The sequence below is a fragment of the Nomascus leucogenys genome, chromosome 20, assembly GCF_006542625.1.
Source record: "Nomascus leucogenys isolate Asia chromosome 20, Asia_NLE_v1, whole genome shotgun sequence".
NCBI classification, from domain to species: Eukaryota; Metazoa; Chordata; class Mammalia; order Primates; family Hylobatidae; genus Nomascus; species Nomascus leucogenys.
The window spans coordinates 33,835,728-33,861,345 of NC_044400.1; the positions used below are offsets into that span (position 1 = coordinate 33,835,728).

Genomic DNA, 25,618 nt, shown 5'->3' on the forward strand with positions numbered 1-25,618 from the left:
TTTTTATCCATTATGATTTATTCTCTACAATACTTCGTTAAAGTGTTCAATGATTTGCACTCAGAAGTTATATAGCCAAGAGGCAACCAAGTGTAATACAAAGAATTGGTCTGAAGTCTTTGCACTGAAGGCCATATAGTCTCTTGCTTCAGGGAAGTTAAGAACGAAATGAACAAAAAGAACACATAGCTCCCTAGGCTCCAGAATCTCAATAGAAAATAACGTCAACAGTTAGTGAAATTGTAGATGTCAACACATCATGGAAAACAGATTTTGTGCAAAATATTAACACCCAGGACTTCTTTTGTATAGATGACTTTTATTATAAACAATAAAATATATGTAATGTCTCAACTACAAACCTTTCATGTTGAAAGGGTCTCTAATGAGTTGTTTTATTATTATGAAGCAAAAAAGTTTTAAGAATCTCACAGTGGAAATAATCCAACACCAACAAACTCTAGTGATCAAAGACATTCTCTTTTAATGTAAAACAAGGACAATTCGTAATTACAGAGAGAATGTCCTAGCTGTGGGTATTATGAGACAAGCCAACTTTCCAGACCAAAAGGCACTCACAGCTAGGGATGAAACGAACTCCGAACCAAGCCAGAGAAGTTGGGCTGGTCCTTGAAAACAGTGGTTACCTACTGTCCAGCTCAAGCAGCCCAAGGACAAAGGAAACACTCAGCAGAAAACATTCCCTTTTCTTTAAACCTACCACGCACACCGCAGGTACTGGCCACCCTCATCACTGCTTTGGTCAAGCGCGCAGAGAAGGCAGTTCAGTTCCAGTTCAGAGCTGTCCTCTCCCTATGCAAAGCTGCCACATGGATGATCCAGACTTGGTATTTTTCCTGAGAGCCACCTGCTACACACTTTCATGAGGCGACCATGACCGTACACTTCTAGACCGCTTCCTGACTAGGCCCCGTTCAGGACGGATACTGACAATGCCCATTCCTCACGGGGCCAAATGGTTTCCCTTGGTCGGCTCCTGAGTCCCCTGACAAAGCAAGAGGAACCCAAGCATTTCCATTGCTGGACTTGTGTGGGAGCATGAGGGAATGTGCAGGGAGTAAGGCTTCTTCACTCCAAAAACCACTGAGCTCACTTCAGTGTGGTGCTGGGCCTAACCAGCCCAATTCTTGTGCACTGATTTTTTTTTTTTTTTTTTCCCATTTCTTGGGTTTTAAAATTTTCTATTCATTTTCTTAAATGGCAGGTATCCTACCCCCCTCAATAAAATAAAATAAAATAATAAAATAAAATAACATACCATACATTGGAGAAGACAAATAGGGCAACATTTCTACAAGAAAAAATCAGCTTGAGGAGCATGGCACTGTAAATGCTTGCATGACCAGTCTCACTGAGCGTGCTCAGGGGTGAAGGTTTAGCACCAATTTTTTTGCTTTTTTAATCTTTAGAAATTAAACACAACTTTTAACATAGAACACTTGAACAGTAATGAGTGTAGCCCTATGTATCAATACTGTTGTACAAATTGGAGGTGGGTGGCTTAGTCCAGAGCTGACCACCCTGACATCGATCCATGGCACCTAAGAGTAACCGTTGCCACATGTTTTTAACAAGACATTTATTCTCAGCAGCAGGAAATCATGAAACGACCCCTCCATCTTCATTTACATTGCCAAGGGAAACGTAGCAGGCTGCAGGAACCCAGCACAGCAGTGAAGGGCCGCAGCCTAGGCACCGTCACCCACGTTTCCCTCGCACATCCCAGGTCCTCTCGAGCAGCACAGGACGGTGTGGAGCAAACCCACTCACCCTTGCCCATCCCTTCCCACAAACTTGCCAGCGATGCCTAGAACAGCACAGGTGTCCTTCCTCAGATTGTGTCCCCGCTCCCCTTCCCCATTCCTGGCAGAAGAAAACGCAAAAGATCTTTTGAATATTTGCCCATTTCGGAAAGCCACACCATCACCACATAAACTTCAAAAAATAAATTAAATAAAAACATTATGTTCACTGGGTTGACACCCAATCTACTTCAAGAGTTCTCTAAGCATGTTGTTGAAAACCAGTGTCACATCCTTAGGATCCTTCTTCCAACTGGCCACTCTCCCTGTGAATCATTTTAGCAGTGCCTTTGTAAAAATATTTTCAAAGCATCTTCCAAGTCCCCTAGTTCTACGAACTTTGCCACCAAATGAGTGAAGAATAGGCAAGGAGAGAGGAAAAAATTGCTGACAGCGATTTGGAAATCAGCAACAATGGGAAAGGAAATATGTCACATGAAAGTTTGAAAGACCTAGAATAAAATAAGCTATTTGGAAATTTGCCCTGGTGGGGTGAAGATTCCCAGCATGTCAGGCAAGATAAAGATCCACCTTGTGTAATTACACAACTGTTTCCTAATGTCCTGTAAAGGACAGAAACACCGACAGTCTTCCCACTTCTACAGGCAAACTAGAAAAAGGAGCTCCCCTGCTTACAGGCCCCTCAGGATGTCACCTGAAAAGAAAACCAGCTTACAGACCCTGGATTCTCTCCTATGATGTGTCCTCCTAAAGCCCAACTCAATCGCTTGCACATCTACGCTTCTGAGAACCTAGGTCCAGCATAGGCGCTGCTACCAGCAGAGGAGTGAGGTAGCCGGGCGGTGCAGAAGAGGTCTCTCCTCTCACACCTGCGTGCAGTGATGACATCAGGACCTCCTGTGGGCATCTCCATTCCATTCCTCAGCAGGCTACACGACAGAGCTCTGTTCAGTAATCAGGAGACTTAATGCAGGAAGAGTGCCAGAAAATCCAACTCAGAGTGGGATGAGGATGAAAATCTTCACGGCCTACTGAGCAATGAGATCCGCAACGCCACCCAAAGGGCTTCCGATCTTGATGTGGGTCTCTCTCCAGGAGCCTCAAAGGACTCGTGGTGCCCACGTCCAACCCTAACGTGGCGTCCGCTTATGAAGCATGGAGGTTGTAATCAACTCTTGGTACGCAATAAACTGGAAGTTTAAAAAAAGGAATTTAAAACAACCTAAAAATGTTTCTTGGTCTCCGTTGCCCAGACTGCCAGGGGAATACACCTACTTCATCTGGGGAGGCTGCAGGGGTGTGTGTGGGTTCAACCTTCAGGGATCATCAATTTCAGCTTCCAGCGTGTGGCCAACACCCATGTGGCAAATACCAGACAAGGGTCTTCTGAACCCACAGTAATTCCCACTAGTCATGGAGGAGCCCCAATCCAACGGAACCCCATATTGAGGAAAGGCTGAGATAAGGCTTGGGCCCCTCAAGTTCTGTTTCATTCAAGGTAACCCTACCCTCCCTCAGTCCGGGAGGCAGACTTGGCAACGGAAGCTAGCATCATAAAATGGTGCAGTAATAGAAGTAACTGGACCAGGAAGAGGAGGCATCTGCTCCAATGATGTCATAGCCATTGGTGGCCACAGGGGGGTGGGACTGGTCATGCAGCCGTGTGTCAGGAGTAATGATTGTAGAGGGGCGGGGCATGAAGAGTGCCGTTCTGGAAACAGTGCTGTCGGGAAGCAATATACTCTGCGTAACTGATTGTCACCTTCTCACTTCGGTACCTGTATGAGGAAACAGGAAACGGTATTAGGAACCCCAAACGCTTCATTTTGTAAAGTCACTCAGCAGAGAAAAACCAAAAGCTTATTCCACATTTTGAAAGAATAAAATGGAAGACCAAGAGCAATCTTACTTACAGAAAATGAAAGACAGCACAAGAAAACAATGTTGTTATTACAAATGAACAAGATGAAAAAGCACAATCACAATTCCCCTGAGAATGTGTTTCAGCACATCCCACCTTGAAACACTACACGTGCTTATCATCAGGCTGCTCGTAAGCAATCCGCTACTGGGGTCTGGATGAAGAATTTCAAGGTCAAATTACACGGGTGGCAGATTGGAAGATGGCTGCACCAAAACCCAGTGCAAACTGCACATCTACTTCCAGAGTAAATGTGATACATTTGACAGAAATGCAACCTCAATTTGCATAAGAGCAACAAACAAGTTATTATAACTAAAAGGGACACAGATACCTAATTCTGGGTTAAAGTCTGCTGAAGCAGGTTAAAGGATCCTTGGGGCTATATAGGATAGGTCTCACTCCCCAGATGAATATGCCATATCACAGGGTCGTCAGAACAGAATTCATAGCACTTTGGCTGTGCTCTGGAAAGAGCCATGAGTCAGGATGCGAAGCATGGGGTGTTACAAACCTATGGAGCCTACTACAGACCACAGGAGCTGGGTGTGACAATCCTTACCCAGAGCCATCTCTTTCCCACTGTAATCACTCCTCCACTGCAAGGTGATTATTCCTGAATTTTGACAGGGAAATGGCTGTTCAAATAAATTATAATAATAATAATAATGCTTTGTATTTGAAGAGTTTTTTGTTGTTTTTAAAAAATTTTTGGAATCCAAAGCATTTAAAAAACACTGGGTCATCTTCCAAACAGACCTGTGAGATTAGTATATGATTATTCAGCATTTTACAGATGAGGGGCCCAAAAGAGGCCCACAAAAGCCCATAGAAGCTAAACCTCTCAGTGTTTCTGATTTCAACAGGGATGAGAAGAGAACTAACATCTCCTGATCACCTACGTTGACTGGCCCCAGGCTAGAAATTTTCCATACATTACCTTAGCACAGCCTCAAACAACTCTAAAGTATTATCATTCACATCTTACAGACAGGGAACAGGCTCAGAGAGGTAGAATAACTGGCTCAGGTCACACAGCTAGTACATGTTGAGCTGGGATCCCAACTCCAAGTCCATCTGCATTCTACTACACTAGGCAGCCTCCTCCTAGAAGTATTCCCCACAAATGAGAGGCATTTCCTTTTAACTTTTTGTAAAAGCATTTTCTGACTCTCCTGCATCTCCTGCCGCCTGACTACATGTGTGGTCAGAAAGCGGCACCTCAACTGACTCTGGACTTCCAGAGAGAGCCTTGTCTCCTAACCTCAGTCTCCCCCTCAGCCTCCCAACCATGTGGGTCTGGCAAAGCCATCCACAGCCTGCAGGGCAGACCTGCCCTGCTCCAACTGTGCCCCCAGCTCAGCTGTGCTCGCTCCAGCTCAGCTGTGGAGACGCACAGGATGCTGGGAGAGTCTCTGCCTTTGCTGCCACTGCTTCCTCAAAATTTCAACTTCACCCACACTTATTTGATTTAGGGACATTCACAGAGAACACTTCTTCTCCATCCCATCAAAATTATCCTCCATTCAACCCCAACTAAATTGAAATGATAAGGAAAACAAGACAATGGCTTACCTGGTGAGTTTGATCGTTTTTCTGAATTCACTGGTAATTGGAGCTTTAAAGCCACCTTTCCTGAGCAAGGAGTCTATTGTCTGGATCTGATCCCAGTCTGAGGAGGAGAGAGGCCACACTGAGGTCAATGCACATGCAAGAGTAAGGCATGCTCTCACATGGCCCGTGCAAGAGAAATGGGACTCGAGAAGCAGCCGAGTCTGCTAAGGCAGAGGAAGCCCTGGGCACTGACCCCCACGTACCTGGCGCCCAGTCTGTCTGCCAGTCCTGTGGAGACTCTGAGACATGAGATGATAGCCCGACACATGCCATAATGGCTGTCCCCAGGTTCCCTGCTCCTGCGTCCTTCCTGTCAGATGTTACCCCAGTATAATTATCTAGGAACAAACATGGTTCCAACTTAGACCAGCCTATTGGCCTAGTGCTGGTACCCAAGGCTGCTCTGCGGGAAGAGAGGAATTTAAATTCTGCAACTTATATTCCTTTGTGTGACCTTCCTTCAATTTGATGACTTTTGGAGTCCTGTTTTCTATGGTAAAAAATTGACAGTGAGAAAGAAGCTGGCTGGGTGTGGTGGCTCACACCTGTAATCCCAGCACTTTGGGAGGCTGAGGCAGGAGGATCACTTGAGCCCAAGAGTTCGAGGCCAGCCTAGGCAATATGGTTAAACCTCATCCCTACTAAGAATGCAAAAATTAAGTAAGCGTGTGGGATGCGCCTGTAGTCCCAGCTACTCAGGAGGCTGAGGTGGGCGAATCATCTGAGCCCAGGAGGTCAAGACTGCAGTGAGCCAGGATCACACCACCACACTCCAGCCTGGGTGACAGGAGGAGACCCTGTCTTAAGGAAGAAATAAAAAGGGAAAGACAGGAAGAGGAAGACGAAGAGGAAGGAAAGGAAGGAAGGAAGGAAGGAAGGAAGGAAGGAGGGAGCTGTTCCCTCAGGAAGGGCAGGAAAGTTGCTCATGTGTATACTATTGTGTTATTCTTGCACTGTCTTTTTTTTGGGGGACAGGGTCTCACTCCTGTCACCCAGGCTGAAGCGCAGTGGCACGATATTGGCTCACTGCAACCTCCACCTCCCAGGCTCACGTGATCGTCCCACCTCAGCCACCCAAGTAGCTGTGACTGTCAGGTGTGTGCCACCACACCCAGCTGAATTTGTATTTTTTGTAGAGACGAGGTTTCACCACCAGACTAGTCTTGAACTCCTGGGCTCCAGTGATCCACCTACCTTGGCCTCCCAAAGTGCTGGGATCACACGTGAGCAACCGTGCCCAGCCTCATTCTTAACAGTAAAACCAACTTCATCAAATTGAGAAACCAAAGAAAATCCCCTAAACTACTATGCTAGGTGCTCCAAAGTTTTTATTTTTCCAACCAACTTTCAAATGGCAAGAGTAATTTGATTATTTACCTAAGTTATTATTTACACCTCCCCATTACAAAACATGGTACGCCTCCTTGTACAGAGTGTGTTAGGTTTATGACCTAAAAGAGGTGGCTAAAAGGTTTGCTTTTATGCCACATATACACTGCTTTTGAAAAAGTTTAAGCACAAGCAAAATAAAAACCAACCAGGCAATCGTTTTCCATGTTTGCTTATGATATATACTTCACTGGGTATTTTTTCTCTATTCTAGACTCATACCCAACAAATACTGTGTTTCACATATTATTTTCAAAAACAGACTAGTTCCAAGAAAGAAGGAAAACTGCACTATGCATCAGAGAATGCACAAGCAGCATGTAACGGTGCCCTTCTAGATATTCTTCTAAAGAGGAAATCTGCTCGATCCACCCTACCTCTAACGTCCCCAGCAGAAGAACTTATAGGCTACTGAGTTCTTTTTTTTTCTGGAGATGGAGTCTCGCTCTGTCACCAAACTGGAGTGCAGTGGTGCGATCTTGGCTCACTGCAACCTCTGCCTCCTGGGTTCAAGCGATTCTCCTGCCTCAGCCTCCTGAGTAGCTGGGTCTACAAGCATGCACCACCACGCCCAGCTAATTTTTGTATTTTTAGTAGAGACGGGGTTTCACCATGCTGGCCAGGATGGTCTCCATCTCTTGACCTTGTGATCCGCCCGCCTTGACCTCCCAAAATGCTGGGATTTTAGGAGTAAGCCACCACGCCTGGCCGACTACTGAGTTCTTTAAAAAACAGTAGGGACTATGTTTACACCCTTTGCCATGTATAATATGGTTTAATGATTTGTGATCCAAAGTTCGGTACCTACTGAATTCTACAATATGGTCAGGTTGATTGGTGGTATTTTGCTACAATTGCCACTGTAGTTCAAGGGGCCAAGAAGTAAAACTATTCATTGAAAAGAGGTGTTTGAAATATTAGGCGAGTAAGTGAACGATTTACCCTTTTTCTTTTCCCAGCTCCTAGACCTTTTTGGAAGTTTACCCTTGGTTCTATAGGAATTTGACAGGTATTAAGAGGCGGAAAGGCCCTCATTCTTAGTTGCAGTTGGGCTGAAAGATGACAGACTTCACTTTCTTGCCCTTTAACTGGCACCACTGTGAATGATACTTGTCATTAAAATCCCATTCATCCAACTCACCTTGTTCCTTAGCAACCTCAGGTAAATATGTGGCTGTGCGTTTGACACCTTTTTCATTAATGAATTCAATTCGAATCCCATGGACCCCTACCTATAGAAAAAAGTACAACCAAGTAAATGGCATTTACTTACTCTAATGGAACTTCAGTCCCCACATATAAATCAACATTGTTCCCTGACCAGCTTAACACAGGCCTAGAAAAGGGAGACCTTCTTGCATTTCATGACTAACTCTATCTCAGGAGGTACAGAGGCCAAAGAAAGTTCTGCTTTTAGGGAAGGGTCGAGAGTATGTGTAGCCAACTCTGAGAATATGAAGGCAGGAGAAATGAATTCTTTAAGTAACTCATCCAGGAATTGTGAATATGTTCCTTGACCCTATCCCATTAAATAAGCATGCCACAAGGTTTTTATCTGGGGTCATGATCCTTCACATCTGATTCCCAATAAAAACTTTTACTTGGCCAGGCGCGGTGGCTCATGCCTGTAATCCCAACAATTTGGGAGGCCAAGGCCGGTGGATTACCAGAGGTCAGGAGTTTGAGACCAGGCTGGCCAACATGGTGAAATCCCATCTCTACTAAAAAAATAAAAATGGCTGGGCATGGTGGCTCACGCCTGTAATCCCAGCATTTTGGGAGGCCAAGGCAGGTGGATCACGAGGTCAAGAGATTGAGACCATCCTGGCTAACACGGTGAAACCCCATCTCTACTAAAAATACAAAAGTTAGCTGGGTGTGGTGGCACGCGACTGTAGTCCCAGCTACTCAGGAGGCTGAGGCAGAAGAATCACTTGAACCCAGGAGGTGGAGGCTGCAGTGAGCTGAGATTGTGCCACTGCACTCCAGCCTGGCGACAGAGCGAGACTCTGTCTCAAAGAAAAAAAAAAATTAGCTGGGCATGGTGGTGGGCACCTGTAATCCCAGCTACTCGGGAGGCTGAGGCAGGAGAATCCCTTGAACTCGGGAGGCAGAGGTTGCAGTAAGCCGAGATCACGCCACTGCACTCCAGCCTGGGTAACAAAAACGAAACTCCGTCTCAAAAAAAAAAAAAAAAAAAAAAAAAAAAAAAAAAAAACAAGCAAACAAAAACTTTTACTCCAGGGCTTGCCAAGAAGGATCTGGAATATTTTCTTTTACGCCATTATTTCTTATTAGACATGGGAGAAGGATGTAAACCAAGCAGACTAGGGAGAACGAGGAGAAGCCTTTCCACTGACACTTCCGCCTACTCCTGGTATATAGCAGCACCTCTTCTGTCACCTATGTTGCCCACAATTGGTTCCAAACTCAGTCTTCACATTCTTATACCCTCTCTCTCAATGAAGGAGATACATTGCCATGTACTAACCCGAACCCAAATGCAACGAGAGATGCAGAGTTCCAAATGCGGCTGTTCTCACCTCCCAGTCCAGGTAATCACTGGCATCCTCAAAGTTAGTAAGGAGGGAGACAGAGCAGAAAAGTTTAGGCAGCTCCTCTCGGGTCAGGGGGGGAAATCGGCTGTCCTTAAGTGCACTGGAGGGGGACAGAAAACATAGGTAAGGCTGCTCTGGAGTCAGGAGCCAATATCAGGTGCCATAGAGCCCACATATTTATGAATCTTGAGCTATGCAGAGAGTATCTACTGTTCGTCAACACTAACATGTTAAAAACAACTCGATGCTATTAACTGTCTGTACTTGAACTGATAACTGACTCACCAGATTAAGCCCCTTACATTTCCTGACTACCAAAAAGAGAAAGCTCAACATACATCACTTAGAAGAAATAAAGTCAGGCAGCTATTTCTGATTCTAGCCAATTTATCTACAGTTCTTAATGTCTGGTGTCATTACCTGGTTAACGTGTATTCCCTGAGTCCTGAATGAAGATTCATGGCTGAGAAGGTCCCAATGCAGCCACGAAGCCGCTTGTCCCGCCCTGTCTTCCACGTCACAAAGAGCGGACTAAAAAAAGCAAAACACAAAACATTCTCCAGCCCCAAATTAATCATGGATAAGAACAAAACCTTTTGGCTTTGTCCCTATTCATTTCTGTTATTGCCAAAAATCCCTGTTTTTGGACTTGCCAGCTACCCGAAGGACTCTCTGCCTTTCTGAAAATGGCACAGCCCCTGGCTGGAAATAGGAAACCTACAAGGCAGCATGAGGAAAGGCTCCGTGTAGTGGTTCCCATGTTCCATGCTGACAGCTTTACTTCACTTTGCCGCCAAATTTACATGCTACTTTCCTCTTCCTCTGCCCAAGACTCAACTTTTCCTTTGAATTCTCCAGTTTCCTCTTCCCTAAGTCTATTTATCCAGGTAGCCATGCTCCCCAGCTCTGTCTTTCATGATGACACACCTCACCTGCACAGCCCCCTGTTCATCTGCAAACCCATGTTGCTTCCATGATCATGTCTGCCCCTGACAACTACAAATATTTCCACTCACAAATTTTCAGAAAAAAAAGTTCCCTCAAAAAACATTTTTTAATTTTTTAAAAAAGATTTTAAAAAGCCGGGTGCAGTGGCTCATGCCTGTAATCCCAGCACTTTGGGAGGCCGAGGTGGGCGGATCACTTGAGGTCAGGAGTTCTAGACCAGCCTGGTCAACAGGGCGAAACCCCGCCTCTACTAAAAATATAAAAATTGGCTGGGCGTGGTGGCAGGCTCCTGCAATCTCAGCTACTCGGGAGGCTGAGGTGGGAGAATCACTTGATCCTGAAAGGCAGAGAGGTTGCAGTGAACCGAGATTGTGCCACTGCACTCCAGCCTCTACAAGAGTGAGACTCTGTCTCAAAAAGAAAAAAAAAAAAGATTAAAAAAAAATAGAGATGAGGGGTCTCACTATATTGCCCAGGCTAATCTTGAATTCCAGGGCTCAAGCGATCCTCCCACCTCAGCCTCCCGAAGTGCTGAGATTACAGATTACAGGCATGAGCCACCGTACCCAGCCAAGGAACCTTTTTATTAGCAGAGTTGCCATTTTCTGTTTCTAGGCCAAAGTCACACTTCATTAAGGCTATATCGGATTGACAGTGACAGACTTTTTAGCAAGAGGTTTCAAGGCCTGTTCCCTCTTCCTGAAATCCCTCCACACTCTAATGTCCTTACCTCTTAGATTGAGTTAATCATTTCTAGAGGCAATTTAAGTTTTCAAAGTTATCTGCTTTGATCACTGTCACAAAGGGCCCCACAGCAGCTCTCCCATCTAGCCATCTTCTCCTCCCAATAAAGCACCTGCACAGCACCAGCTAAAGCTGCATCCCCAAAGCCTACTGAAAAAATCCTTCAAGACAAGGCCTCCATTGCCTGCAGGATGGAAATGCAAAGCCCTGAATGCAACAGTCTAACCCTTCCCTAAACACCCACGCCACCACCTGTTCTTCCATGGGGCAGCCCGGATCTCACTCAGGCTTGCGACCTCCACCTGCTCAGTCAGGTGTTTCTAACCATGCTACCTCAGGTGACAGTTCCCAGAAAACGGAGCACACTTCCCTCCACACTTCCTCTCCTCTGACACACTCACAGAGAACAACTTCCCCTTCGCTCTGTGTGTGTGTGATTTGCCAACCTGACAGGTCTCCCAAGGGAAGAGGCTCTTTTTCTTCACACCCTCTCCATGCCCCAGCCAAGATTTTGCAGTCTCCGTATGGCAACCCACAATTGAGGAATGAACCTCATATCAGTGAACACTCCAAAAGCATACCCCCAAAACAAAAATAAAAAAACAGCAATGCTCTTCAAAGCCAGCTCAGAGCGGCTTCCAATTCTGAGGAAGAAGAAAATGCTAGCATGGATTTCTTCAGTTTACTTTATACATATTGCTTATTTAAGTCACTGAGACCAGTAGAGGGCTTGGGACAAGCAACAAAGAATCTTGAACTAAAAATACTGAAGCAGATTCTGACTGTCTTGATGGGATGTGAGTGGCCCTACAGGTTTACCAAGAGATTTGTCATGAACAAGGTGAGGGGACCCCTGTTAAGCAAATCACAGATCCCAACGAATGAGAGCTCCTCGTCTCCAGCCTGGGCCTCAGACTTCCAACTCACCTGGACTTCAACACTGTGGGGGTCCCCAATGGTATGGTGTGACTTCCCCACTTGAGAGGTTAAATGACCTACCCACTGCCATGTGAACCAACAGAAGAGCCAAGAATGAAATCACTTGATTTCCAGAACATTAACAACAAGCCTACAGCCTCCTCCAAATGTGAACTGCTCCCTTCCATTACTGAATCCACTGAATGTTTTAAATATTGTCTGGACATTTCTAATCATTCTCTTCCCATTACCCTTTCCTCAAATGATAATAAAGATTTCCAAGCAGCAGACCCTCTCAAGAGAATCATCCCAGAAAGATGTCACCATGCCTTCCTCAGTGCCCCCAGCATGTGCTTTACTCACTAGGGGTCATTGGTGAATCTAGGAAGTCGTGGCTGTGGGAAGCCATAGAGGTGACAGTAGAGTACGTCGAAGCAGTAGCAGCACATCTCTGCAGTCACCACCAGATTCTTAGTGGTGTTGGCAGTTCCATTAGGCCGGGGAAGAGGGCTCAGCGCTCCCGATGCGGGATTCATTCGTGTGATGGGAGAGTTTCCAGGTCCCAGAGTTAAGTCTGACACATTCTCCCGTCCACTGCTGCTGTCCACATGCTGGTGGTTTTGAAGAGGTCCTGAACTAGAGCCGGGGACAGTTGTGGACTGATTCCCGTGACTGTGCGTTCCACTTCCAGATAATTTGGGCTTCTTGACCCCACAACAGCCTGCTGCCAACTTGGGCTCGAGTGGAGGAACACAACGTCTTTTTCCCATCCTGATTCAGTGCTCGAGGTCTGGAATGCTGCAGAACCCTAACCAAAATGAGAAGTTAAGCATTAATTTGAATGGTTAGTTAAAAGGAGAGGAAAAAACATCAAAGAGAGACAGTCTGCATGGACCAGCTAAGAGCTGTCAAATTCTTTCTCCCACTCAACCTCCAGGTCACAGACCAGGAGAAGAAACCCCTAACCTTTTCCTAAAAGAGAACTAATTTTTATTTTCCATAAAATTTCCAGATGACTACCACGGATGGAGGCAGGCACCAAGCAGCACCCTGTTCCCCAAGAGTCCCCAGGGCAGAAGACAGGGCGGGGCAGCAGCCAGCGTGAAGCTGGCTGAGGACATTTCCAGACTGCCTGGAGGGCTGAGCACGACCTGTCAGACTCATCATCATGATGTCTCTACCTTTTTTAGAGGCTCCAAATTGAACCATCCTATTTTTAAAGAACTCCAGAGGAACTTTCATGATTTTCCTTGTTAACCACATCCTTCTGTATTTTCCTCATCACCAACTACAATCTATCTTCGTACTTTCAGCCCCAAACCACAGCAAGGATGAAAAGCAGTTGGCTGTCACTCTGAAGAGGGCACGTCTTCTAACACAAGGCTCCCACCTTTCTGTCTTTGCAGCTCTCCTCCTCCAGCCCCCTCATTCTCTTTGGTTCCCCTCTGAACTCACTCCAATTTCTATACATCTCCCTATCCTTTCAAGACCCCATTCAAAAAACCTGCAACCTAGCAGAAACCTTTATTCACATGAATGACCCACGCTTCACAGCCCTTTTGTGAGGTGGCAGTTTCTGCCCTGTCACAGCCAGCCAGACAGATACAAAGCCACCCAGCTTAACAAAATGTGGTGTCACATGGGCTGGGGAGCCACAGCCTCCTCCCAGCTGATGATGTGAAGGGAAAGAAGGGATTTTTTTTTTAATTGTTTTTTTCTTTAAAAGCCCGCGGTAAAAATGTATAGCCATAACACAACTAAGGTCCTCTCTGTTGTCTGAAAAGTGTCACTCCTCAGCAGAATCAGGAAAACAGAGCCTAGTTATTTCAATGTTGACAATACTGAAGTTTCTAAGTACAGAAAACTAAGTTTTCTGTCAAGTCACTGTATGTTATTGTTTTGGCCAGAGAGAGAGAGAAAGAAGGGCGAATGGGGGGAGGGAGAGAGAGAGAAGACAGATTTGCACTGTCCTACCTAAATTTTCCCCTGTGATTTGGACATGTCATATAATTATCTTTTTAGGCATTGATCTACAAATAGTATTTCAGTTGTAAATACTTCAACCTTTTAAATTTCAAATTAAATATTTACAAACCCATTTGCAATGCCATTATTTCTAAACAACTTGTCACTTTACGTTGAATGATATAAACATTTTACAAGGATTATTTATGTTCTTCATATATGCTGATCCATAACAAAATACACATCTAGGGCATTTCTGATTGAGATCAAAGCTCTCTGTGGCCAAAGAATGATAGCTTGTACATTCTCATGTCTTGCTTGAAATAGGGGCTTCTCTCTTTCCCTCTCCTCCCCTCTTCCCTCTCTCTCTCTCTCTTTCTTTCTAAGAGACAGGTCTCATTCTGTCATCCAGGCTGGAGTGCAGTGACACAATCACAGCTCACTGCAGCCTCCAACTCCTGGACTCAAGTGATTCTCCCGCCTCAGCCTCCCAAAGTGCTAGGACTGCAGGTATGCACCACTATGCCCAGCTATCTTTTTTTTTTTTTTTTTTTGGAGATATGGGGGTCTCACTATGTTGACAAGGCTGGTCTCAAATTCCTGGCCACAAGGGAGGGATCTGCTCCCCCCCGACCCCCACCCACTGGCTGGACACGGTGGCTCATGCCTGTAATCACAGCATGTTGGGAGGCCGAGGCAGGAGGATTCCTTGAGCCCAGGAGTTTGAGACCAGTATAGGCAACACAGGGAGACTCAGTCTCTACAAAAAGTAAAAAAAATTAGTGGAGCATGGTGGCACATGTCTGTGGTTCCAGCCACTCGGGAGGCTAAAGATCGAGGATTGCCTGAGCCCAGGAGGTTGTGGCTGCAGTGAGCTATGGCCATGCCACTGCACTCCAGCCTGGGCAACAGAGCAAGACCCTGTCTCAAAAAAAAAAAAAAAGGTGGTGGGGGGGCGGTGCAGTGTGTGGTGGGGATCCTCTCACTGCAGCCTCCCCAGTAGCTGTCATTATAGGTGTGAGCCACACCTGGCTTCTTTTTGAGAAAATCTTATATACTCAATATAATAAAACCTCCAATGACTACACTGTTTCTGACCATGGATGTCACTGTCTTATTTGGACTGTTGAGAGGGGAAGCAGAGTGTCTTGGTTTTTTAAAATGCTGCCTCCAAAGCCAGGTGGCCTGGGCTCAAATACTGGTTCCTCCATGATTAACCTCTTTCTGCCTCAGTTTCCTCAAAACAGGAATAATAATAGTATTTGCTTCCTAGGGTTGTTAGGTGAATTAAATGAGTTTAACATATGTAAAGAGGCTGGGTGCCATGGCTCACGCCTATATTCCCAGTACTTTGGGAGGCTGAGGTGGGCGGATCACCAGGAGCTCGAGACCAGCCTGACCAACATGGAGAAACCTCATCTCTACTAAAAATACAAAATTAGCTGGGCATGGTGGCGCATGCCTGTAATCCTAGCTACCCGGGAGGCTGAGACAGGAGACTCACTTGAACTCTGGAGGCGGAAGTTGCAGTGAGCCGAGATTGCACCATTGCCCTCCAGCCTGGGCAATAAGAGTGAAACTCTGTCTCAAAAAAAGAAAAAAAAAAAATATATATATATATGTATACGTACATAAAGGGCTTAAAACAGTGACTAGTATGTGTTAAGCATCAGTACTTTTAGCTGCTTTTATCATCTGGGTTCTTGTTCCACTGTTCTCTAGGAGGGCAACTCCTGGGGGGCCAGTACTTGGCTGTGCACTCTGGGCTTACAGCAGAGCTTGTATGGAGCACACACTCTTTAAACAGGGCTTCACTGAATCCTGTAAAGCACTCAACAAGGCAGATGATGCTACCATCATTTTACATTTTACATCGTCCACACTGCCACTAAGTGGCAGTGCTAGAATTTTTTTTTTTTTTTTTTTTTTTTTTGAGACAAAGTCTCACTCTGTCGCCCAGGCTGGAGTGCAGTGGCGTGCTCTTGGCTCACTGCAACCTCTGTCTCCCAGGTTCAAGCAATTCTCCTTACTTGGCCTCCTGAGTGGCTGGGACTACCAGCACATGCCATCATGTATGGCTAATTTTTGTATTTTTAGTAGAGACGGGGTTTCACCATGTTGGCCAGGCTGGTCTTGAAGTCCTGACTTCAGGTGATCTGCCCACCTCAGCCTCCCAAAATGCTGGGATTACAGGCATGAGCCACCGCACCTGAGCCAGAGCTAGGATTTAGATCGCAATCTATGTATCAGGCTGTATGGCCTGGAACTACAAGAAAGAATGAGTCCTGCCAATAATATCCACTGGATTCAGTCTCTTTCTTTAGGTCAGGATTAAAAAAAAAAATTAAATTCTAGGTTGGGCATGGTGGCTCACACCTATAATCCCAACACTTTGGGAGGTCGATCAAGGTGGGAGGATGGCTTGAGCCCAGGAGTTGGAGACCAGCTTGGGCAACAAGGTGAGACATCTGTCTCTACATAAAATAAATTAGCTGGGCATGGTGGCACACACCTATGGTCCCAGCTACACAGGAGGCTGAAGCAAGAGGATCCCCTTGAGCCCAGGAGGTTGAGGCTGCAGTGAGCCATGTTTGTACCACTGCATTCCAGCCTGGGTGACAGAGCAAGACCCTGTCTCAAAATAAATAAATAAATAAATAAATAAATAAAAATTTAAATTCTAGGGTATGTTAAGAACTAATCTAACAGCTTATAGAATCTTGCCAACAAAAATGGAGCCAGGAAAACAATATGAAAAACCAAGCCTAAAGTCAACATCTCAGCCATCACCTGGAAAATTATCCCCTCATCCAGGGTCATTTGAATCCACGATGGGTGTCACCGGCCTGAGTTCTCACTTGACTCTACTTTGTGTGCAACTGTGGGCAGCGAGCTAGAGATACAGGTCAGATGAAGCAGCAGGACCGCATTCCCAGAGAGCTGGTGTTTTAACAAGCCTCTGAGGCTCTGCACCTCTAGAGCCTCAGAATTCAAAGAATCAAAGGGAAAGGATAAAATGCAAAAGCTAAAAAAACCTTTCATCATTCTCATTACACCAAACCACACCTGAAGGAAAAGCTAAATGTCGTGAGATGGAGGCAACAACTCAGACATTTCTCTTCCAGATGGTATCAGCCACCTGACTGGTGAAACATCCCAGAACAGAGCAACAGAAGGGATTTTCAAACCATACCAATGCAGATGAACTCAAGTCTAGGAGATTCTGCCTACACGCAACACACAATCACTGATCTGCAGTGGGTCATAATCACAGCTGATGTCTAGTGTTTACAGTTCCCCCACATCTTCCAACTATGATTTGCAATGAACAGAACCAACCACAATCTTTGGCCCTTTAGACCCAAGCATTTCTCTGGAGGCCACTAAGTAACCAATTCAACTGACAGTCGCAGTTGAGTTTTAGTGACCAAAAGCAGAGTTAGGTATTTTCTGCATAAAAAAATATATTAGAAGGCATTTCTTTAAAAGCTTATTCCATAAATTCAAATCTATGGGAAATTTCAAACATGAACAAAGTGGAGAAAATAGTATACTCCACAAATAGTATAATGAGCCCAATATTTAAAAATTTCCAACCTATGGCCAATCTTACTTCATCTATACCTCTGTGCATGACCTACTCTCTCCACCTCCCATCCTTCTACGGAATTATTTAAGGCAGGTTTTTGAGGGGGCCAATATTTTACTTATCTGCCAACAAAAAGCAAATATTAACTTGATATAGTTTGCATATTTGTTGCCACCCAAGTCTCATGCTGAATGGTAATCCCCAATGTTAGCTGTGGGGCCTGGTGGGAGCTGACTGGATCACGGGGGTGGATTTCTCATGAATGATTTAGGACCAACCTTTGGTGCTGTACTCCTGATAGTGATGACAGTGATCATCAAGATCTGGTTATTTAAAAGTGTGTGGCACCTCCCCCCAACTCTCTCCTGCTCCTGCATTCGTTATGTTATGTGTCTGCTCCTGCTTTGCCTTCCGCCATGAGTAAAAGCTCCAAGGCCTCCCCGGAAGCAGATGCTGCTATGCTCTCTGTACAGCCTGCAGAAGAACCCTGAGCCAATTAAGCCTTTTTTTAAAAAAAAAATAAGTTACCAGTCTCAGGTATTTATAGCAATGCAAAAATGGCCTAATATATAACAACTAGAGGCAAAGAATGTAAAGTAAACCAAGGTGCTGGTAATAAACAAAGGCTTCTTAAACATCAACCGCTATCAACGAATTTCATCAAAATTTTCTCTTTAGGTTCGAGATTCTCTAGTCCTATTCCAACAATGTAGGTATCTTATCACAGCTAAGTAGTTCCCAACTCAGCTCTCAGCACTGCCCTACAGTTATCAAGAGACACCTGGTCCTCCAGCAGCCTGGCTTTGTGAGTACCGGGTAAGGTACTTCAGAATAATAGCATTCTAATAGATCAGACTATCTGTCTGATCAGCTAAAAACAAATGCTCCACTTAATGACATACTCTACCTCTTCTAAATCTGTGCCCGCCGAACTTCCCTGCCAAACTTTATAAAAACTACCAAAGATGGTACTGCGAGCACAGTACACATTACTGTGAAGCTGGTTCATCTGAAATAAGCGAAGCCAGGAGCTCACGCCTGTAATCCCTACACTTAGGGAGGCAGAGGCAGGTGGATAGCTTGAGCCCCGGAGTTTGAGACCTGCCTGGGCAACATAATAAGACCCCATTCTCCACAAAAACGGAAGGAAAAAGACAAAAAAAGTTTGAAATCAGGTGTAAAAACCCTTGCTTTATAAAAGTATATATACCCAAGACCCTTCCAGGCCTTCAGCTGGTTACTTGTACAAAGCTCAGCTCAAGGGCCATGGTGAGAGTCCGCAGTAGTAACCCCCTTTTCTTCCTGTTCATCCATTAAGACCACCAATAAGAATAAGTTAGTTAAAATTAGGTTTCCACCAGATGGAAATAATACTCATACTTCAACAAAAAGCTGGCAGAAATCACAGCAACCACTGTTTTACCTCTTAAGACCTCCTAACCTCGCAGGTGTCAAATAAAGTGTGCCCTTAGTGCTTAAAGTCACCAGCCTTCCTCAGTGATGCTGCGGCGTCCTCATCTGCCCTGTGCTTGCAGGACATTCTCTCTTCTCCACCTGATGTACACACTCAAGGGGGCCCTGAACTTCATTAGGGCCCACAACAAGGGCCACTCAGTGACTCTTCCTCCCTCTCTGTGGGGACGCTGAGCACTGGCCCTGCTATTTGGAGCAGCTTACAACTTAAAAATTTCAGCCAGCACTGAACTCGGCATCACCCTGAGCCTGAGAGGCCGCAGGGCATCTGTTTCATCTTTCACGGCACCTAACATGGTGCCCTACATACAGTATACACACACACACTGCTGATTGTCACCAACAATCTTATCTACACATCTAATAATTTTATTTGTTTGCCTGCTGACAGTGGAGTATCACAGAACCTGAGGATGACTGACTGAATTACAAGTGCCTATTCTTATCAACAATCTCCATTCTGTTCAGCCCAAACCAAGGGATAGTTTAATAATTATTCATCGCAAAAGGGATAGCCACCGTGGATAATTCATTTTAAAAATTAGGTCAACTATCACCTAAATTCACTTCTTGGTCCAACGTATGCTGGTAGCTGTTGTCCTTGCTAAAACATACCAGTAGCTGTCAGTTCTGGAACTGGCTTCAGGTGCCACTTCGAGGTGGCTCAAGGCTTTCTTTTGATAGGTCAGACAATCTAAACTGTAGTTGGGAAGAATTACTTTTTCCTTTTTGAATGATGGAGCACTTTCAGAACTACCCACTGCAGAGTTTATTTGCCTGGGTGGCCATTTGTGGTTTCAGGGATTAATACTTTAAACTATTTCTCATACACTGCTAGTATTTACAAACCAGGTATTGAGACTGCTATTGACACGAAGATGTGATGATGCCCTCACTCATGTGTCTGGCTGGGCAAAAGGACCTTCCTCTCTCACTGCAGGTCCCTTCCAAGGCTACTAAGTCCACCGAAAACAGTAACACACATTTTCCCAGAGCAGCTCCCCTGACTGTACAGAGCCTAGATTTTGAGGTTACAATCTCAGCTCAGATCCCAAGTCTGACTTGCCACGTACCAGCTACGCAACTCAGGCAAGTTTTCACATCTCTGTGGACTTGGGCTCCTGCTACCACAGAGGTTTATTTGTGAGCTGTGAAAGACACGAAAAGCACCTGGCAGTTCTGTGGCACATAACTACTATCTATTAAGTGTCTGCTGTTACCAATACTTCCCTACTCCACTGATACAAGTAGCGTTGGTTATAAAAATAACACAGCTCTGAGTGCTTACAATTTCTAGAGAAATAATGCCCTCCTAATACAATTCCATTGAGAATGACCTTGTAATCTAAAAGATCATATTATTAACATGGGATTATTACTCTCATGACCTTGATGGTTTCCTTCTTTGGAGAGCAATGGCTTCTAATAAATCATCCACGGTTTCTTTTCATTCTGAGATGCCAGAAAACACAGAGAAAAATACTTGGCTGCCTTGAGAGTTGTACAGTTTTATTCCACTAGAGTCCTCATTTAAGCTTACAGACATAACACTAAAAAAGAGACTAAATTTGCTAAATATACTATTATTGTAGACATCTTGATAGATATTGAATACCAATTAAAAAAACTGTTGTCAAAGTAGTTAGGTTTCACACAACCATCAGATTAAAATATCTAGAAAAGCCTAAAGGTGGGGGGAAAAATCTAGATTCACCTTTTGAAGACAAGCCTCAAAACAGCTTATTCGGGGGCACAATCTCATAAAAATTTGGGAGGTGGGAAAAAGGCCAAGAAAAAGGGGCTCTCTGGATTTTCTTCTGTTATCATTTAGCATTTAGATGTTTGCTCAAATCAAGCTTTTCAAAGACGAGAACAAGCTGTTGTTTCCTTTGTGACACAGAGTTGAGTTGAAATTCAATTTAATAATTACATTATGGGTACTGAAATGGCACCTGAGCTATAATTCTGTCCTACTTATGAAACTATTCCAGGAAACAGTCAGAAGAACCCACATACATTCTGGTAACCATACCAAATAATCATTTATTTTTGAAACCCCTATCATACACACATCCAAAACATCTGGTGTGTGAAAATTTTCCCCCACAAATCACAGATATACCTATACAATTGTTCATTTTGTTTTGGAGACAGGGTCTCCTTCTGTGGTCCAGGCTGGAGTGCAGTGGTACAATCACGGCTCAATGCAGCTTTGAACTTCTGTGCTCAAGAGATCCTCCTGCCTCAGCCTCCCAAGTAGCTGGGACCACCGCCATGCACCACCACACTTGGCTAATTTTTAAAAATTTTTCCTTTTGTAGTGACGGGGTCTCGTTATGTTGACTAAGCTGGTTTTGAACTTCTGGCTTCAAGCAATCCTCCTGCCTTGGCTTCCCAGTTTTGGGATTTACACAGGCATGAGTGACTGTGCCCAGACTTTTGTTTTTTTTTTTAAAGAGATGCAGTCTTGCTATGCTGCCCAGGCTGAAGTGGCTATTTACAGGGCTCAAGCGATCCTCCTGCCTCAGCTTCTCGAGTTGCTGGGGCTACAGATGCATGCCACCATGCCTGGCAACAATTGTTTTTAAGCTTTATAGATTTTTAAAAACATAAAGAACTACAGTTTTTTTTTTTTTTTTTTTTTTTAGACGGAGTCTCGCTCTGTCGTCAGGCTGGAGTACAGTGGCATGATCTCGGCTCACTGCAACCTCCGCCTCCCGGGTTCAAGTGATTCTCCTGTCTCAGCCTCCCGAGTAGCTGGGGACTACAGGCACGTGCCACCACGCCTGGCTAATTTTTGTATTTTCAGTAGAGATGGGGTTTCACCATGTTGGCCAGGATGTCTTGATCTCTTGACCTCGTTATCTACCTGCTTCAGCCTCCCAAAGTGCTAGGATTACAGGCGTGAGCCACCACGCCTGGCCAGAACTATACATTTTCATTTCAACTTAGCTTAAAGAAAAACATGTACCTAGGAGTCAAAACTTTTTTCATCTCCCCTCTATTTTCTATGTGACCTGTAGCAAGGTGCCAGATTTTTCTGGGCCTCAGTTCTTTCATTTGTAAAATAAAAACGTTTGTCCCCTGTGTCCCTCAGAGGGGCTGGGAGGCTTCACCAAGAAGTGAAACACTCTGAAAACTCTCTCCTAAGTGTTAGCATACTATCATTAATCAACTCAAGAGGGCACAGCAGTCATAATTTTTCCCCAGAACTTTGTTTCAAGTTTACAGTGAAAATTTTTAATTATTTTCAAATCTGTGATGGGATTTTCAAGAAAATATCATCACTATTGCAAATTTAGGACAAAATGTTCCCAAAGTCTCTCAGGACTGAAACTATAGAAAAGAGAACCAATAATTGACTTTGATCAGGAACTGCATTAACCTCTGAGTTAATTACCCTCAAAGTTAAGACAACCTCTTTGGTTGTACTGAGAAACTAATTTGGGAAGGGTGGGGAGCCAGACCTTACACACTAGAAATATAAAGGAAAGATCATGCCACGCCACCACCTAGCTCACTCTAATGGGAGTATGAAAAACAAACTTGCCTTTGCATATTTAAATTATTTTAAAAGGGAACAAGCGGAAAAACTTCATCAACATTAGGACCCCCTCATGGAAGTAGAAAAATACAAATGAACAAAACACACCTACATCCCAAAATCCTAGCACATGCCTAAAATCAAAAACTACAACGATGCTCTACTCTAAATATGCCCAAGATAATACTCACTGAAAGCAGAAAGTCTGTATTGCCAGAGGAACAGCTACAACAGAGGAGGGGAGCTATTTTGTCTCTGGAATGAATTTTCTTCCTTCCGATTCCATTCCTTCTTCCTGTACCTAAGACGGAAATGCAGGTGCAGTGAACAAACACCCAGGTAGTGCAGAGGTAAGATAGATAAGGTTTCTGAAAAACCACAACTCGACAGAGCAATTTCGGGGGGGGGGGTGGCGGGCACAGCAAATAGCTAGAGAACAGGCTCTCCTTATTTCAAAACCTTTCAAACTCTCAATCTGAGGCAGCCGTGCAGTCCCATGCCCTGAATCATCTCATCCTTAGCGTCATCAGCAAGAAGGGAGGACACTGAGAATCAAAGGTTTTATTTACTGAACTCGAGCATGAGACGCACATTAAAACTTCCCCACCACAGATGCAGAGCAAAAGTTGCTCTCAGGCCAGAAGAGACCATTTAAAGGCTCTCCGCCGGTTTCAGAACACAAATAAATTTCCCAATCCTCTGCAAAGACAGCACTGAAGAATTACTGGACAGCACGCCAGAGGCAGGGACCTGAGGGCAGGCCATCTTGCTACGCCGGGAGGAGAGGGTCACTGTTGCTAAGAGTCATCCATCCTTACTCTCAGTCTCGAAGAAATCTCTTCCTGATCTCTTCACCAACTCTCCCCACTACTAGAGAATTGAGCTACTCCCAAAGATGTAAGTAAACAGGAGACTGTTTACATCTCCTGTGGGTGGGAGAGGCCCCACCCACTCTATCCTAGGAGAGGGCAGTGAGAGAGGATAAGGCCCAGAGGGATAAGGGTGAGGGAGCGTGGCAAGGAGAGGAGTTCAGATCAGGACAGGGAATGGAGGAGGGCAAGGAGTGAAGGGCACAACCCACAGCCTGGGAAAGAGAGAGGCATGAAACCCAGAGTGTCAGGTGGACGGATCACGGAATGGGGGGCCAGCGGAGGTTAAGGAAGGAGGGCCCAAGGGTAGGGGTGGGAAAAAGAGAAGAGGAGGAGGAGGAAGCGCGCGTGTGAAGAGTGTTAAGAAAACGACAGGCCAGAGCGGGGAGGGGAAAAGCGGGCCGAGGGAGAGGGTGAAAGGTGAGAAACGAGGGTATGAGGAAAGAGGGTCCGGGGCGCTGGAGAGTTGGGGAGACGATGGAGCGACGGGTAGAGCAGCTTGGGCCGAGCCGCGGGGGTGGAATCCAGACGCCGGGCGGGGGAGGGGGCGGCGGGACGGTGGGTGGGGGCCACCAGGCGGCGCCGGAGACCACCAAACTTTACAGCGAGCGAGCCTGCTTCCTGGAGGGAGTGCAGACAAGGACCAGGAGCGGGAGCCGAGTCTCGCGGCCCGGGGCACGGCGCCGCCCGCCCCTCCCCGGCAGTGCCTCCCGACCCCCTGCCCTCCGCTGGGATATGGCCTGAGGCCCCCCGCCCGCCGCCCGGGACCCCTCCCCCACGCTGCCCCGGGACCCTTGCCCCAGGATCGCGGGGTCTCCTCCCGGCCCCACTGCCCGCCCCGGCGAGAACAGGCCCGGCGGGCAAGGCGGCGGCGGACCGAGGGAGGCCTGGCCCGGCAGCGGGGAGAAGGGCGCGGCGCAGCCCGAGTTTCCCACCTTTTCTCCTGGCCCAGACGCGGCTGGGGCGGACGGGACCTCTCGCGCTCTGCCTCCTCCTCCTGCTTCATGGAGCCATGCGCCTGGGTGGGGGCTCCTGAGAGAAGCTGGCCTGCGGGCGGGCCGGACGCGCTGCGCGGACGGGGCGGGGCGAAGGAGGCCGGCGGGCGGAGGAGGAAGCGGCGGGGCGGCGGCGGCCGGGAAGAACTAGAGGTATTCCCCGGGCGGCTGGAGGACTGAGTCGAGCCGGGACCCGAGTCCTCCGGTATCCCAGCAGCCACCGGAGGCAGTGAGGTAATGGAGGAAGAATGTAGGGAGTCCTCCAGTGGACCACACTCCCTCTAGCGATCCGCGGAAACCATAGAGATCAGGGCTCAGCCAGAGGGCCGGCCCACTGCTGTCACGTGGCCTTCATCCGTGCGCTTTATTGGCTGGTGCTGGCTCTACGGGGTTGAATTTTGGACGCTGCCTGCCATTCGTGGGGCCGAGTTTCAGGCAGCTGGAATAAAGAGAGACATCGGGGGAAAGCCGCGAGAAGGCCAGCGTCCCTGGCCGGGCGCAGAGCTAGCGGAGTAGGGCACCCGGCCGTCAAACTGGCCGGCGCAGTGCACACTGGGCCGCCCCGGAGCGGTCGCAGAGCCCGCCGGGAGTCGTAGTCCGGGACAGGCCCGCGGCATGGTCCGCGACGCAGCTCGGGATCCGGGTCGGGTTGTCCGCCGGGTTGCTGCCGGGCACCGTCGTGCGTTAGCCACCCAGCGTTGGGCTGCCAGCGGCTGTTCTCCCTAACCACCCTCGCTCACGTCGCCTCGCCTCGCCTCGCCTGACCGGCCGCAGCCTTGGATACCAGCCTTAAATCGAGCCGACGACGGCCCAGCCCCGTCCGCGGCGAGGTGCGCGGGGTTCGGTGCCAGCCGCTCGCCCCTGGCCGGGCCAGCCTCTTGATGCACCGGGGACGGGCGCGCCCACCCGACTCTTCGAGGGGCGGCAGGGCCCCATCTGTGTCTTTCGCTCCCAAGCCCCCAGCTAGAGTTGGCTTCAGCGGAATACCTACTGTGCAGGATTATTCAACAAGCCGATTGATCACATTCTTCAGCTCTAGCAGGGCAAAGGCTTCACTCAAAAAGAACATTACAAATTTTTTTGAGAGAAATTTGGGGGTAAATTTAATTTTAAATACTGATTTTTGATAACATTTGATCTTATGACAGCATTTGTATTTTTAATTACAGATAGGATTACACTAAAAGTCATTTCTGACCTGTTCCCTTACCCTTATGGCTAAAATAAACTGTTAGGCCCTGAAGCAAAGGCGAGCCATGTTCTAGAGCAATGTCTTTCTTGTATTAAAAAACGGCCCCATGCTCACA

The 25,618-nt window shown here is 46.5% G+C and overlaps 2 protein-coding genes across 3 annotated transcripts; one reads left to right on the plus strand and one right to left on the minus strand.

Moving 5' to 3' along the window:
• AMMECR1L (AMMECR1 like) lies at positions 1-24,461 on the minus strand. Of its 2 annotated transcripts, XM_030801161.1 has the most exons (8): positions 24,252-24,461; positions 22,639-22,748; positions 12,240-12,684; positions 9,687-9,797; positions 9,252-9,366; positions 7,850-7,940; positions 5,281-5,377; positions 1-3,562 (listed from the first exon to the last, which is right to left on the minus strand). In XM_030801161.1, the coding sequence occupies exons 3-8, from the start codon at positions 12,644-12,646 to the stop codon at positions 3,451-3,453; spliced, it is 933 nt and encodes a 310-aa protein (XP_030657021.1). In that variant the 5' UTR covers positions 12,647-12,684; positions 22,639-22,748; positions 24,252-24,461; the 3' UTR covers positions 1-3,450. The 2 variants fall into 2 exon arrangements, with proteins under 2 accessions (XP_030657021.1, XP_030657022.1); XM_030801162.1 differs by lacking the exon at positions 9,687-9,797.
• Positions 23,752-25,618, plus strand: LOC115831944 (CASP-like protein 4A2). Its single transcript, XM_030801493.1, has 2 exons — positions 23,752-23,874; positions 23,922-25,618. Exons 1-2 carry the CDS (start codon positions 23,752-23,754, stop codon positions 24,489-24,491), a joined length of 693 nt encoding a protein of 230 aa, XP_030657353.1. The 3' UTR covers positions 24,492-25,618.